We start from the raw sequence: 16,539 nt of genomic DNA, 5'->3' as shown, positions 1-16,539 counted from the left end.
TTGCTACCACTCAGCAGCAGAGTCAGCAGCTGATGCTCGATGCTGATTGCAGCTGACTGTTTTTGTTCCATGAGCTATATTCCACCGCGGCGGTCGGCGGCCCGTCAACACCGCGTCACCAAAACACCAAATAATACGATGGTCTTCGGGTGGTGGTGGTGAGTGGGGTCGGTGGAGGACTTTCGACGAATGTATTTTGTATATTTATATGAGTATAATGGCGTCATATATTACTGTCGATTGGTCTTTACGCGTTAAAAATAGTAAATACGCGTCCCATGGCAGAAAACGGTCCTGAATAACGTGACTAGGAAATACGTTCGACGAACGGCTGTGTGGCGGGGTGAGTACATTAGACATAGTCGACATTTTATTAGGTTAGGGACAAAAATATAAAATCGTCGACGGAACAAACATGTCCGTCGACGGAGGAAATGACACGATCTGACGCCTGGGTCGCGAAACGTTTTTACCCCTTCGATTATGCTCACTGCTCAGGGTTTTTTTCGCTATTCCGTCGAAGAGCAAAAATAATGAATAACTTTTAACAATCAAATTTCGTCAACAGGACAAGCTCATTTTATTAATATATATATGTGCGAAACTGCGAAAAACAATAATTAAAAACTAACCATGAAAAAAAAATAATGGAGGAAAAGACGTCGAACAGAGTTTTTTAGGTTATAGACTTTTAGTCGCGACTTGTGTAAATAATAATATTTACTCGGTGCTTCGGTGGAAAATCGCTTACTCCTGTCGGGTGTCGGGCCGATAAGGTCATGTGGTGGGATCGGTTGAAGCCGACTCAGATTTTTAAGTTCCTACTGTTCCTACTGAAGTTGTACTATACCATCATTTTACCGTTTTAAGACTATCCGGGTCATTGTTTTAACGTACCTGGTACCTATGATGTATATAATAAAAAATAATACGTATATTCTAGAATTTGATGTGCGATTTTGGGGTCGTCGGATTCGGATTTTAAATCTGGTTGTAGTGTTTCAATGTTGGTGTATCATCCAAGCCTTTTTAATTTTACTTTTCAGCAGGTTTTGGTATTAGATAAGCATTAAATTGGTTCTCAGTTACTCTCGAGGATACCGATAATCATTCCTGATCGCTCTCATTCAAACATAAGATATTATGTTTCTTTTTAGATATCCCCATAAACACCACCCTGGTTAACATGGACACTGACTTCGAGGAAGAAATCGTGTCTGTCCATTCTGGTAACCAAACACTAGATTTTGATAGAAAGGACAATATTTTATGTCCAGGCACTGTTGTCGACTCTAAGACTGAGTTTTTCAATCCGCACATCATAGATGGCCTGTCATCTGAAAATTGTTTAATTCAAACCATTGGGTCTTCATATTTCACCAACAGTGGTACACGCACAAATGAGCTCAATAATATGACTAGAGCGGTCATGGAATCTGTGCCATATGCCGATGGGTTACAATATTTAGCTGCCATATCTTCATTCAGTGATAATTTTAAGGTAGCAGATTGGTTTTAACAATCTAAATCTAACATTACCTAATCATATTTTACATTTTCGTCTATAACTATATTTTAATTGTACAGGAAATGGATCAAGGGCAGCAAATTAAACAAGAGCCTGTTGACGACCCTAGTGATTTATTTGAGTCCAGTGATGAAGAAGTCGTTCAACAAATGACTCAAGTGGGATACCAACATTTTTTTGATGTCCAAGAAGAAGTTGTTGTTCAAGAATGCCCCGAGCAGGAGATAATCACTCAAAGTTGGGGCATGAATCGCTCTACCGATATTGACACGTGAGTTTTGATTTAAGTTTCATTATGACTAATGAATATATTTTGTTTATGTTTAATCAATGATTGATGGCAGATGGCATTCAACTGATTGACTAGTTTTTTTTCCTGTAGTTACTGATGAGATTGGTAATCGGTAAAAACGATTTAAATTTTTTTGGAAAAAAAAGCCTGACCACGAAATTATTAAACAAAATAAAGTCTGGGTTGATTTTTTGTTTATTAATATCTATTAACCTAATTTAAAATTGATAATTCTGAAATATAATTTGTTAACAATAATTTAAATTATTATTGGTAAAAGATTAATGTAATATAATTTAAAAATAATATTTATTTTGTTTTTAAATACAACGGTTGTTGTAAACTAAAAATTCTTCCTCCAATATTTCGTTATTGGCCACTAGTGCATACGTGTTTAAACATTCACTGATGTTACTAAACTTTTGTCTTTTTGGTGCTGTAATCCCTTCATCTAATTCTTGTGATGTTACTTAAGCTCTGTCTACTCCTAATTCTTTATATATTTTAGAATTAACTTCTAGACTGTTGGGTGCACATGTCTGATAAGATGTGTAAAACAGTTGTTCCGATGTTTATACGATATTGACCGTTTGTCAAAGCCTCGTCAATGTTCCATATTTCTAATGGAAATAATGGTATTATTTTTTTTTTTTTAATTTCATATTCATACATTCTCCTGGCCTACTATAATATATACCTTTGATGCGTGTGGAATCAAAGTATCAAGAACCTCTGTAGTTTCTTTTGTACAAACCGTCTTCAAATATTTTATTCTGACATAAACTTTATTTATTGGTAAAAATGCTAATCTGTTGATCATCCATTTTATATTTAGTTTTTAATCCTACTATTTGTATCTTAAGAATCAAATCAGACATTTTTCTGGGTGAGATTACTGGTTCACCTGTGATGAGTAATTGCAGGTAAAAAAGTTTGAGTTTGTGTAGTAGGCCTTCATGCCATACTCGGTTAAAAGCTTGTACTACATCCAGGAAGACACCTGGACATAATTTCTTCATATCTAAAAAAGTTGACATTTTGTCTGTTAATCTATGCATTTGGTGATCAGTAGAACATTTTGCTTTAAGATCAAATTGAGCGTTTGGAATATTTTTGTGAGTTTGCATTATAGGTCTGATTGTTTTAAGTATTATTTTTTCTAGAGTTGGAAGTAAATTTATTGGTCTGTAGGAGGTGGCTAGAGTATTTGGTTTATTTGGTTTTAGTATTGGCATAAGTATTACGGTTGACAATTTTTCGCATTACTGGAAAATATGAAAGTCTTAGTAAAGCGTTGAAGATGAAAGTAATTTGTAAAATAGGTTTTGCAAGAAAGATTAAACTGTATTTCATCAGATTGATAATGATATGTTTACTACCTAGAGTGCTGTCAGTAATTAGATTTACAATATTTGCAGGTAGATATATTGTTTGTGTAGATTTTTTGATGCGAAGACTTGGATATAACAGATTGTTAATAGATGGTGTAAGTGTTAATAGATCTTGAGCATCATGTTCTATATCTTATTTATTTTCAAAAGAGATATTAAAGTAGGTTTTGCATGATTTCGGAAAATCTGTCCCACTTGATAGCAATTTAAGATGGATGTGGAGGATTTGACTTTATTGAAATTCAGGTAATTTAGTTCAATAAAAAAAAGTTTTATATATGGAGGTAGTGACTTAAATGTATATGTTATTTGATAATTTATGTTTTTTTTAAGTGTTGATTAATGAACATTTACCTTAGATTCTAATAGATTCATATATTTTGATCACATATTTTATATTTAATAAAATAAGTATTTAATTCACGTTTGAAGTTTGTTTAAATAGCTGCTATTGTGAACTATAACCATTTTTATTAAATACTTATGAGTAAGTTTTGTATATATAATGAATTTTCATATAAATTTGGTTAAAAAAGATTTGTATTATTTTCTTTTATATCTTTAAATACATTTATAATGTATGTTAATTATTGATAATAAGTAGAATAAGACCATTAATGTCTTTGCATATGTATTTTGGTTATTTTTATATTTTGTTTGGCAAATCCAAAATCCAATTTTTAGTGATCAAATACTCTACATTTGCAACAAAAACAAATATTTTGGAAGCGTGGAGTTAAATACTGTATAAAAAAGTGTCATATATAAATTGATCTGTTTGTAGTCATATTTCATTTTATGTAAATTGATCTTAATATTTATTTTATCGGCCAGAGAAACTGACTAAAAGTTTAAAATGTTGTAAATAGCAATAAAATATATTTATGACTTGTGATACAACTGTAGAATGCAATAATAGTGTTGATAGAGTTTTATCTCAGTATATATATAAAGAGTTTTGGATACACACACACACATATATAGATAAACTTAGAATGTTCTCAATTGAAGTTAAATATAGAACTGTGTGTATTATTTATTTTAACTGTTGGTGTGGTTATAAGATGGACAAGTAAGAAAACATATGGTAGTCACAATAATTAAATCTTGACACCAGTAGAATTGCCCTGCATAATCAAGTAGTCATGATAACAGATAAATACTAATAATAAAGTAGCATATTTTATTTAGATATTTATTTTGTTTTAGCATAATAAAAACAGAAGTTGATTATACATCATCAACTGATGATGTTGACATACCAATACCTGAAGGTGAAGAAGCTTCATCTTCTGTTAATCCATATCCATGTGATTTTTGTAGTCGGAGATTTAATCGAAAATCACATCTTATGAACCATATGGTTACCCATCAATCCGAGCGTCCCTTTTGTTGTGCATTATGCGGTGTTCGTTATCGACGTAAATGTGATTTAGCCAATCATATGAAAATTCATATCGGTCCTGATAATCCATCAGATAGTGGTTTAGGTATACCTACAATTAATTCCTAAGAATATGTATATTAAGTTATGAATAATAACTTTAATATAATATTTTTTGTAGATAATCAAAATATATCTGTTACAAAAGTAATGAATAAATTAATGTACATGGATCCAATACAAAGGAGGAGTGTTACATCTGGTGAAGATTCTGAAGATAAAGGAGATATATATCAGGAATCAAATACTAAAAACCGTGGCCGTGGTAAAGGTCGGGGTAGAGGAAAAGGTCGTCCAATAAAAGATCGCTTGTTTACTCTTGGTTGGAATTCAGAAATTTACTCAAAACCACATACATGTAATCCATGTGGAATTTCATTTACACGTGAAAAAGCACTTCTTAACCATGCCCGTCTTAGTCATGTTGATGATGGTGTAAATATTGTTACTACTCAAAAATCAAATTCAGATACTTATGAGCTTACAATATTGACTAATAATAAATCCAGCGATTCTTATTCTTGTGATTCATGTGGGGCAATATTTAACAGATTTGATTTTTTAAAGCGTCATCAAAGGTAAATTATTCTGTTTTTGATGACTAGACTAAATAGTATTAAACAAAATAGATAAAAAATATAATATATATTTTTTTGTTGATAATAATTTATAAATTAAATTTGAAAAATTAAACATTTCACTAAAGTATTTCAACTGTTATTAGATGGTAGATATAATTGAATTTAAATAGACATTTTAGGATAAGTTTTAATAGATAACTTAAAAAAAGAAAAACACAGGACGACTTGAATACTAAATATGATAATGACTTGATAATTCTCTTTTTCATTTAAATATAAGAGTTAATTTTTTAAAATTATTCATTAATTACGCCCTATATGAGCAAAAGTTGAATATATAAACAATAAATTACATTACTAAATAGTTAATATATATATTTTAGATTCTGAACGAAGTGATGAATGTATTGATTTTACAATGATGTGTGTTTTTTTGTGTTTTTTTTTTTGTGTCTGTGTACAGCATAACTAGTCGAAATAATGTTTCGATTTCAAACTTTGGGGGTGGTTTCCGATGTAAAATTGAAGATCTTTGGTGCATTATAGAGGTCAAAAGTAAACATTTTCCAACAGTTTTCAAAAAAATCGATTTTTTTATATGGTTGTAATTCAAAAACTAATCACTGTAAATCCTTGAAATTTTCACCAAATGTTTATGTTAGTGTTATCTATGTACAGTTTAATTTTCAAAATTTTTTGACTTTTTTTGAGTTATTTATAGACCACTGAAATTTTCAATTTTTTTTGAGAATTTTTTTTTGAAGTGTCGGTAAAAAAATGTTGGACGACCAAAAAAACTTGAAAATTTAATACACGGTTCCTTATGAGTTGTTCTTATTGTAGCTAAAAAAAATTAAAAATCGTAAGTCACAATTTTTTTAATAAGCGTTTACAGTTCAAAATTTTACGAAATCTGTCGAAAACGCGAAAATTTGCAAGTAATTTTGAAGTTGAAAAATCATAAAAATTTTTGCGTTTATAACTAAGGATTAAAAATACAACACTAAGTTTACCATAAGTTTTCCTTCAAGTAGCTATAGAGAAAACTCTAAGCATCATTATAGGAAAAATTTTAAGTGCGTTTGAATTTTAAATTTTTACGAAATAGCGTAACGATAACGATTTATCCTCAAACGAATTTAAATATTTGTTATTATTCAAAAAGTATAAGTCGCAGATACTTGCAAAATTTATCAGTTATTTGGATTGGCATTTTCTTTACATGATTTAATTTTCAAAATATTTTGACTTTTTTTGAGATATTTATAGACGACTGAAATTTTCGACTTATCTTTTTTGGCCCTATCAAAATACTTGAAAATTTAATACAAAGTTCCTCATAAGTTATTCTTATAGTGATTAAAAAATTATAAAAATACATAGGCAGGATTTTTTTTTATTAGCATTTGAAGTTCAAATATTGACTTAATACATAAAAATTAGGGCAATTTTCAAATTATCTTAGATCGAAATTCATAAAAGTTTTTCTTTTTAATTCTAAGATTTGAGAATTTAATACAAGGCTCATAATATATTTTTACAATAGCAGTTGAAAAATAAAAGAAATATATAGTCACACATTTTTTTTTTAAGCATTCAAAGTTTGAGTTTTGACAACATATTATGTAAAAATCACGAAATTACAGAAATTATTTTATTCTAGAAATTCATAAAAAAATTTCCTTTTATACCTAAGATTTGAAAATTTAATACAAGATTCCTTACAAATTTGTCAATCTTTATCACAAAAAAAATGTCTACTGGAAATTCAAATTAAATTTTTATTAGCATTTGAATTTCAAATATTGACAAAAATTCGTCAAAACCATGAATATTTGCAAATTATTTTGTAGTTCAAAATTCATAATATTGTTTGTATTTATATCTAAGGTTAAAAAATTTAACACCAAGTTTTCCACAAATGTTGCTTCAAATAGCTATAGAGAAAATTTGAAGCGTCGTCATTATAGGAAAAATGTTTTGAGCGTTCAAGTTTTAAATTTTTAATGAAATCGCGTAATGATAACGATTTATCATCAAACCAGGTATTTGTATATATGTATAAGGTATTATGAATTATGATAACTACATTAATTGATTAACCATGCCTTATGCAAAATGCGTCTTAATTGAAAAATAAAATATTTGTTTCAAAATAGAATATATGACAATATTTAAATATAATATATCCTAGACTGACAAATCATCTTCGTTCAGAATCGTTTTTTGTATACCTATCATTGCATTCAAATTTAATCCCATCCATTATAGTAACCTATTGTACAGCAGAGCGACATCCACGACTTACCCGCTTTTTTAATTATTAGGTTTAATTTTGTTTATATTTAGGCAGCATATGAAAAAAGAACTTGGAAGTGTTGAAGAAGAAGTATATGAAGAAGCACATATGTGTATACATTGTGGATTGTTCTTTAAGTCTATGCCAGAGTTAGAAATGCATACTGAGCAGCATTTGATTCCTACAAATATTTCAGAAGTATGTATTTTATTTTTCTCATTTTGATATTTATAAATAATTTTTAATATAATAGATATTTTAATATTTTAATTTATTTACCGTTTAGAAATCAAAATGTTTAGCTTGTGGTGAAACATTTGGTAGTACAGATGAACTGTCTGATCATGTGTCTCAAATTCATACTGATTCATTATCTGAACATTCGTGTAAACTTTGTGGTAAACTATGCAAAGACGATAAAGCTCTTCAAAAACATTTAATGATTCATGACACATCTGATAACAATTGTATAATGTGTGGTAAAAGATTTCATTCTAGAGCACGTCTTAAACGGTAATTAGTAATGCATTTTTAATAACGTTTTTTATATAACTTATGCATACAATATATATATAAAAAAAAAATTAAAATTGTAATAAAATTAAAATATTAGTTTTATATTATAGACACATGGTAACTCATCGAGAAAAAGGAGTTATTTGTGACATATGTGGTGAAGAAGTAGCTGATAAACGTGCACTTATTAATCACAAAGCTAGTCATGCAAATACTGTTAGTATTTCACGAAATTCAATGACTGAAAAAATATTTCCTTGTACTAGTTGTGGCAAAGTGAGTACAATTGTCTAAATACTGTTAAACTAATTTTTAAAATTATTGTTGGTAAAAATAATTATGAGTTTGATGTCAACTATTATAATTAGAATTAATTATTTTTATATAGGTGTTTGGATCTAGATCATCTCAACAAATACATATACGAATACATACAGGAGAACGTCCTTATGGTTGTAGATATTGTGAAAAAGCTTTTGCTGATGGTGGTACACTTCGAAAACATGAACGAATACATACTGGAGAAAAGCCATATGCTTGTCCTGTCTGTCCAAAGGCATTCAATCAAAGAGTAAAATTATTCAATTATAATAATTACTAAAACATAATAAATAGCTATACTTTTTATAATATTAATTATAGGTTGTATTGCGTGAACACATACGTGCACATCATGCTGGAACTGAGGCAAAAGGTGGTCAAGTAAATTTTTATGAATGCAAAGTGTGTGGTTATTTGTTTCGATCTTCTATGGAGCTTTGTTCACATTTAGTTCAGCACAGTGATGAAAATACCAAGAGATCAAGAGTAGTTCCAGTAGGTTAAAAAGAAATTTTTTTAGTTAAGGTATTACAAATACTTTGATTAAAACAAAATATAATTCTTAGGTTGGACCTCGCAAATATAAGCGTCGCAGCAAGTTGGGTAATCGAAAAGACACATGGTGCTTAGTAGAAAAAGTCTTTACAGTTATGTCAGGACAGTCAGACACAGAGAGTTGTGAAGATGAACCGATACCTACTGCAGAAGAGCAAGCTGTACAATCAATCATGGATGATATTTCATACGATCCTCCACCTGTAGCTAGTCCTAAAAGGCCTCCTGTTAAAACATACAAACTTGTTAATGGCAGGTTAGTGAGATCTGAACCAAAGACTTCTAAGCAAGTGTCAAATGAATTGAGAAACACAGTTCCCAAGTCAGAACCTATACCAAAGAAGCATAGCTTTGTGCTTAAAGATGGAGAGTGCACTAGAACATGTTCAACTGTTCTTTATTATTCTTCAAGATCTAATCCAGCAGATATGGATTCATTATTAGGAGAAGAATCGAAAGAAAATGATAATCCAGAAGAAACTGAAGATCAGATATCTGTCGAGGAGGATGATTTAACAGGCAGTACGTTGGAACGAGTTGCTATTGGCTCAATTTTTAATGATCCAGGTTTAGAAACCATGGCTGATATTTGTGACATTGGTTTTCCCAATGAAGATGGAGTAGAATATTATGTTGAAAATAATGGTCAATATGGTGATCGTTTGTCTTTCGTTGTAAACATTGCTGATTCTAACAGTGATAGCTTGGCTGAAACAGATTTAGTGTTAGATTCAGATTGCGTTGAGGAGGTTGGTGCTAACATTGAGCTAAGAACTGAAGAAATGCCACTTGCGTTTGCAGAAAATATTTCTTGTGATATTTGTGATGAAATATTTGAGGATAGAAAAGAGCTTATGAGACACATTCAAACCATGCACATCGGATAAATGATAACCTTTTTTTTTTGTGTACTACTACTACTTAGTTAAATATTTTGTTTATATGTCAATATTTTTTTTTTGTGTGTATGTTCAGCTGGCATATAATGTTAAATGTTAATTACTGTAAATACAATACAATGCTGCCTTTTTGCATCTAATTAGATAGATTGGGTGGTCATAATGATGTTACCATATTAATATTAGTTGTGAAAATTGTACATAAATTCCATGCTTCTTGATTGATTGTAATAAATTCCTAATATATTGAAGTTTTATCCGACTCTAATTTTCATTTTGTTTATTCATACCAAAAACAATTATTTTGAATTTGAACAGTTATTATTGTGATAAATTAAATTTTCTATTTATTGATTGAACAGTTTTTGTTTTTTAAAACTTAAAAACAATAATATTTATATTATTTGTATATCAAGTGTTATTTTTGTGACTAAATATACATAACGGTTTAAATAAATTAACCAATGAGGCTGAATATTGAACATTAATTTGTCAAATATATTCAATTATATTTGACTTACACTTAATTTGACAATATTTTGAATATTGTTTACTCAACTATTCTAAATGTGTGTAATACACAGGTATAATATGTTCTTAGGTTATGCTAATAATAATTTTTTAAACTAAAAAGTGATACTAATGAGCACAGTGTAATGTATTACAAATAAATAAGCCAATAGTTTGATCTCCACTTATATCTAAAATTGTATTATATTATATAATAAACAAATTTATTTTAAACCATAGAATGTACACAATAAATTCTTCTGATATGTTGAAAATTGTTAATTGTTAAAAGAATAAGTGAGTGTACATAAGAATCATAATTGTAAATACAAATTCATTATAATTGTGTATATATATATATAAACATGTAAATTGACACATTTAATTCTTAGTATTATTTTATATAATATTATTTCTTTATGTTAAGTGCTTATAATGTAATATTACTTATAAATCTTTTTTATTTTTATTTTACAAAGATTAAAAGATAAATTTCTTAATGGATTAAGTAGTGTAGTTGAAAAAAATTGACATTATGTGTACATTTTAATTTCATTATTATCTTTTAAACATTTATTTAGTTTATTTTTATAATTTAAAATAATAATACCTGCTATTATGTTTTTCTTTAATTTTTTTTCTTAAGTTTTACTAGATAATTATATCATATCCTGTGTTTTGGCCAATTATGAAGGAAAAAAAATGATATATGTCATTTAATATTTGTAATCACATTTTTTTTTTTTTTGGTTCAAAATCATTTAATTGTTTTTAAAATTGAATGTACTCCTAAATCCAATATCTATTAATTTCGAAAAGTATACATTTTACTCATGTTTTAATTTAAAATAATGTTATAACTTTTTTCACACTTTTATTATTTTTTTATTTTAAATTATCTAATAGTTGTTTTCTATATGTTGTCCTTTACAAACTAATTACCTGGTACCTACCATTCAACTGAAGTGTGTTATTTAACAAAAAATCTATAATATCATTTTTGTTTTTATTTAAATGGGTTCAAAATACAAAATAATGAAACAACTTTATAGAAATGTATACATTATTACAATTCAAGTTTAAAACTATGACTAATTAGAATTATGTACATAATATTATCTAAATTAACATTTAAAACACTCAACAAGAAAATGACCTCAAGTTCTTTCATATTTTTAAAATAGTTATTATTACATGTGGCGATCTACTAATACATTTTTGGCTTTAGGACGTCATAGGTAACAGTTAATTAAAACCGTAGATTCAGATGAGTTAGCATTTGAAATTTAAGAAATAACTTATTTCATTAGAATTTAAAAATAGTTCGAGGTTGTTTTTATCCGTTACGTCTTGATATTTTTAAACTAAACGTGTGAAGTAATATTTTGTGTAGTAGAGCAATAGGGTAGATGCTAAGATACCTACTTACCTACTTCTCTTTACTTGTGTTTTGCAGTCGCATAATATGAATAATACATAATAATAATATTTCCTTATTGCTTTACAGTTAATGGATCACGTTTTGTAGAGAATATCATTTATGTTTAGAAATGTTCGTGGTTCCTCGATGTATTTGGATCATGTCCTCTTGATTTCAAAATCTCATTTATTAGCATGAATTAATTTGTCGGAAGCTCAAATCATTTTTTTCCGAATTGAAAAGATTTTAGGATTAAATTATAATGATATCAAGTATCAACGATTGCGTAAATTTGCATTTGACGACTGAATCGACTGATGTCCGTCAATATTCTACTCATTGTTAACGACTAACGAGTGAAATAAGTATATAGGTATGTACATCAATACCCCTGTAAAAGTAATATTACGGAATATCCGGATGCTGTTATCAACATTGTTATCGTAAATCGTTATATGCGCCAGTAAAAAAATGAATGCATCCTCTTAGGAAATAAAAAAAAACTGATTGGCAATTCCCCATTCACACTGTCGCGCATTAATATTATAATAATATAGAGGTTTTCTTTTAATGCCTATGTAAACATCGGTTAGATTTTTGACGTTATTTCCCCGGGAGCTGAAGTAAACACCTACATGGTACTTTAGAGTGTAGACTATTGAGTATAGTCTGGTATACCTAGACAGTTGTTGTGGACATATCTAGTGACCTACTCAGTACCGGTCAGGTCCGTGGTTTTTATTTTTATACGGAGACCTAACGCCAAATGGTAGAATTCGACCATATCGTAATGTCGTGTTTATTGGGTAGGTACTCACAAGTTACAGTGATTTTATTGTTATTTATAATAATATACTATTTTGTTAACAATTATTGTAATAAGTATAATTATTTTATATTGACTTCAAAATACAGAAAGTATCAGTGGCGTATTTTTTTTTTTTTGGGGGGGGGGTCCTCCATGTCTTGACACCCCCCGACATTTGAAAAAAAGTCCTAATATATTGGACATTAGTGTTGTCACTTATTTTATAGTATACTATTTTTATCAAATGTAAAACTTCTTGTCAATTCCTAACATATTAATTTGTTAAAAAATTAATTCAATGTCTTTTTACATTAGTAAATAATACTAAAAATTTTGTTTGTGAGGTTCAATAAATGTTGACACCCCCCGAGAAATCACCCAAAATACGCCACTGGAAAGTATCTACCAAATTTCATGTTTTTGAAATTGGACTGTAGTCCAAAATTAATTAGGAGTATCGCGTTTATAGGTAATACTATGATGTTTTTCCTTGGAAAATTTAGTTAATCGATTATAAAGATTTAAAATGCATAATATAATAAATATCATAATATAATTCGTTGTTTTTCATTACAATAAGAAGAAATTTGAAAAAAAAATACGTAGATTATTGTGCCCTACATTGCCTATTGAAAGTTATTGTACTAAGGGGCATATCATGAGTTAGACCGACACATATTATTATAGGTGCAGATTAAATAAATAATGGCACTGTATAATAATGTAATAATATTAGATAGGTATTTTATATAACCACAGAACACTCGATATTGAAAGTAAATGTTTTGTTTTTTATTATTTGTGTTGCCATTATTATAATCGGTTTTATCAGAACAATTTTTTCTCTTACAATACACACACATACACCTACTTATATAATATGTTAGGAGTTTTAAAACATATTAGGACGTCAAATTGGTGCATATCGCAAAATCACTTCGTTTAATGGCTAAGCGTATGTATCTACGTGCACAATAACGTTGGAGAGAAATGCAATAATCTCTATACTTATATAGATACATATAGTTTATACTTTGTACAAGGTACGTATGGTAAGTTCGGTTCAAGAATGATTTACATTATTCATAAACAGTTATTCTTATTTCGAAATCACGTTCATTGAAAAGCGGGTACAAGACATTTGTGTGCGAGAAACAATATAAAACAAAACGGTTCCTCTTAAACTCGACAATACCACTGAATAGATTATAGAACTAAGTAATAAGTAGGTATATGGTATATCAATAGGTATATAGAATAATAGTAGGCATATAGATAATAATATGACAATTAATAGTTAAATATATATTAATATATAGTCATGTACAAACTATAATTATGTACGGTTGTCGTATATAAACGTACATTTTTAGGAGACAGGGCTGAGGGCAGATCTAAATATATATAGGTATATATTATAGGTATCTAATATTTTATAAAACATTATAGTGCCTACCCCTATATTATCTAATATTTATATTTATATTATTAATTATTATTATTATTATGTATGTATCGTATAAAAAGGAATAGGTTGTCATGTTTTAATAGGTAGGTAATATTTATATAATATCATATAATAAGTGCATAGAAATTTACGAGTAAAAAATAATAATAATAATATAGCCAACTGCAGAAGCGGCCGTTACAACTGGGTGGGTTGAACGTTATTGTCATTGCACGTGGACCGTGACGTCATGGTGAGCGCGGTGGACGTGTTCTCCTTGCTGAGCAGCTCGGCGCGCCCGACGAGTGGTCCCGTCTCGCCGCAACAACCGCCGCCGTCGTCTTTGCAGCAACCGACCACGCCGCCGCCGCCGCCGCCGCCACCGCCGCTTACCGCCTGGCACAGTATGGTGGTGGCCCGTCCGGTCCGGCCGCCGCCACGCTCCGAACCGCCACGGTTCCGGCGCGGGAACGTGCTGTTCTCCTGGTGCAGGCCCGCGTTTACGTCCTTGCCCGCCGCGCACGTGCACGCCTTGAGGAAGCTCTTTTTGAAGTTGTCACTGAGGAACGCGTACAGGATCGGGTTCATGGCGCTGTTGCTGTAGCTCAAGCATCCGGCCAACAGGAATATCGTGATGACGATCTTGGACTGGCATTGTTTGGGCGGCGTGAATATCAGCGCCACCTGAGTGATCCAGTACGGCAACCAGCATAGTACGTACACCGTGATCACCGTCAACACCAGCTTGGTCACCTTCCGGTGCGATTTCTTCTTCTCCTTCGACTTGTTCACCGGTCCCACCTGCGACCGTCAGACGTGATGAGTTACACAATACATGTTATACAATATTCACAATTTCAGAAAAATATAATTTTTTGCGGGATGTCCCAGTGAATCTTTAATTAAGGTGACCCGTGAGGTGCTTCACATAATATAATATGTGGCACTATGAACGGGACTTGGTCAATTCACCTCAGTGGCGGTTTTTGAATTTTTTTCTGGGGGGGGGGTCCTTTAACATTATCTCATAATATATAAGACAAAAAAGGTCAACCCTTTAATTCTTACACAAAAAAAACATAACATTTAAGATTATATCTTAACGCTTACATCTAATATATTATATTAGACGTAAGCGTACCTATATCCGCATATAAAAATCGTAATAGCTATAAAAAAAAAAATTACTGTCAAACCCCAAGCGCCCTGAGCGAATAATGAATCACAGCCTTAACTCGGGATCTGGGGGGGGGGGCAGACCCCCTGGATCCCCCCCGTAAAACCGTCATGGTCAGTGCACTGATTCCCCTTAACCCGGCGTTAGGTGTGCTGTGCAGTATATTACGTCGTTAGTCGCACCACAGTCTTTTCGACCGCGTTATAATTTTCAAGTACAATATATAGTTATCTATAACAGAACGTCGTTTCATATGTTATTAAATGTGCTTGGATTATTATTACATTATTTTTAATAACACTATTGGAAGGTATACTGAGTATCAATGATGGTTATTGAAATATAAAATATAAATGTTTAATTGAACATGTAAAAAAAGTGTGGCCATTTTGACCGTAGCGCGACTCGACTAACACCGGGTGAAGAACTATTTACATCATGTTTGTGTCTATAAAATATAGATCATGGTATTTATATAAGCAATAAGTATAATACGCCATGCTCATCATTATGAAAGAATAGCAATTTTACAATACTTAATCGGTGATGATGATGCGGAGGTTTACCATATTATGTTTGAAATTGCATATATTATATTATATTAAAACAAAAAAATATGACGACAAAAATCATTAAAGAGTACTTAAAACATACTGTAATCAAAAGAAGATATTATTACAGTATGAACGGTAAAGGCCAGCTCATATCTAGGATCTCGTCTAGGGGGGGGGGGGTGTGCGATTATTTTTTTTAGGAATAGTCCGAATCCTTCATTATATACATTTGTGCCGGTGTTCTCATATAATTAAAACAATTATATCATATACTAAGATAGACTATAATGCGGGCTTTGAGTGAGGCGATCGCCCTCCTCCTTCAAATACATGCCTAAGTAAAGGCAACAATATAACGACGTATAACCTTAAATATCGAGTCTGGGATTGAAATAATACTCAGCGGTCTCTCTTATGTCTGTCAGTTCATATTATCTGAAAATGTATGTGAGTTTTATGTAGGTACACATCATATGCTTAACAAATCACTGGAAAGTCTTTACGCACCAATACGCACATATTATCACCTACATGTATATTATACAATACATACATGTTACCATAGTCCATAGGCGGATAGACCTACCGGACAACCGGACATTTCCCGGTGGGCCCCCCTTCGTATTTCGGTAATGGGGCCCTTTAATATCATATATTATTAATTTTTTTTTCATGTGGAGGCACCTTTTTAAAATTTTCCGGTAGGCCAAAAATGGCCTATCCGCCCATACATGTTACATGTATTATACGTTGTATTATTATGTGTAAGCATCAGTGCTTATCTAAACTCGTGCGAC

The 16,539-nt window shown here is 30.6% G+C and overlaps 2 protein-coding genes across 8 annotated transcripts in view; one reads left to right on the top strand and one right to left on the bottom strand.

Moving 5' to 3' along the window:
- The first annotated feature begins 151 nt into the window (after positions 1-151).
- Positions 152-10,094, top strand: LOC107162964 (uncharacterized). Of its 4 annotated transcripts, none has more exons than XM_015510166.2 (11): positions 152-343; positions 1,158-1,501; positions 1,588-1,799; positions 4,421-4,701; positions 4,777-5,233; positions 7,586-7,733; positions 7,822-8,048; positions 8,162-8,327; positions 8,440-8,622; positions 8,694-8,867; positions 8,939-10,094. In XM_015510166.2, the coding sequence occupies exons 2-11, from the start codon at positions 1,187-1,189 to the stop codon at positions 9,812-9,814; spliced, it is 3,039 nt and encodes a 1,012-aa protein (XP_015365652.2). In that variant the 5' UTR covers positions 152-343; positions 1,158-1,186; the 3' UTR covers positions 9,815-10,094. The 4 variants fall into 4 exon arrangements, with proteins under 4 accessions (XP_015365652.2, XP_015365654.2, XP_015365655.2 ...); XM_015510168.2 differs by having other exon boundaries at positions 153-343; positions 1,278-1,501; XM_015510169.2 differs by lacking the exon at positions 1,158-1,501 and having other exon boundaries at positions 153-343.
- Positions 10,095-13,100: 3,006 nt separating this feature from the next.
- Positions 13,101-16,539, bottom strand: part of LOC107162947 (somatostatin receptor type 5-like) — a 220,315-nt gene continuing 216,876 nt past the window's right edge. For all 4 annotated transcript variants that reach the window (XM_089228640.1, XM_089228641.1, XM_089228643.1 and 1 more), the window contains one exon: positions 13,101-14,812. In XM_089228640.1, the coding sequence (XP_089084766.1) occupies positions 14,210-14,812 (603 nt within the window). In that variant the 3' untranslated portion in view covers positions 13,101-14,209. The remainder of the gene's footprint in view (positions 14,813-16,539) is intronic.

This window comes from Diuraphis noxia, unplaced genomic scaffold, assembly GCF_037042655.1.
Source record: "Diuraphis noxia isolate RWA-SAM2 unplaced genomic scaffold, SU_Dnox_SAM2 contig0005, whole genome shotgun sequence".
NCBI classification, from domain to species: Eukaryota; Metazoa; Arthropoda; class Insecta; order Hemiptera; family Aphididae; genus Diuraphis; species Diuraphis noxia.
Note: the sequence above shows the minus strand (reverse complement) of the source record. Positions and strands in the feature narration are given on the sequence as shown.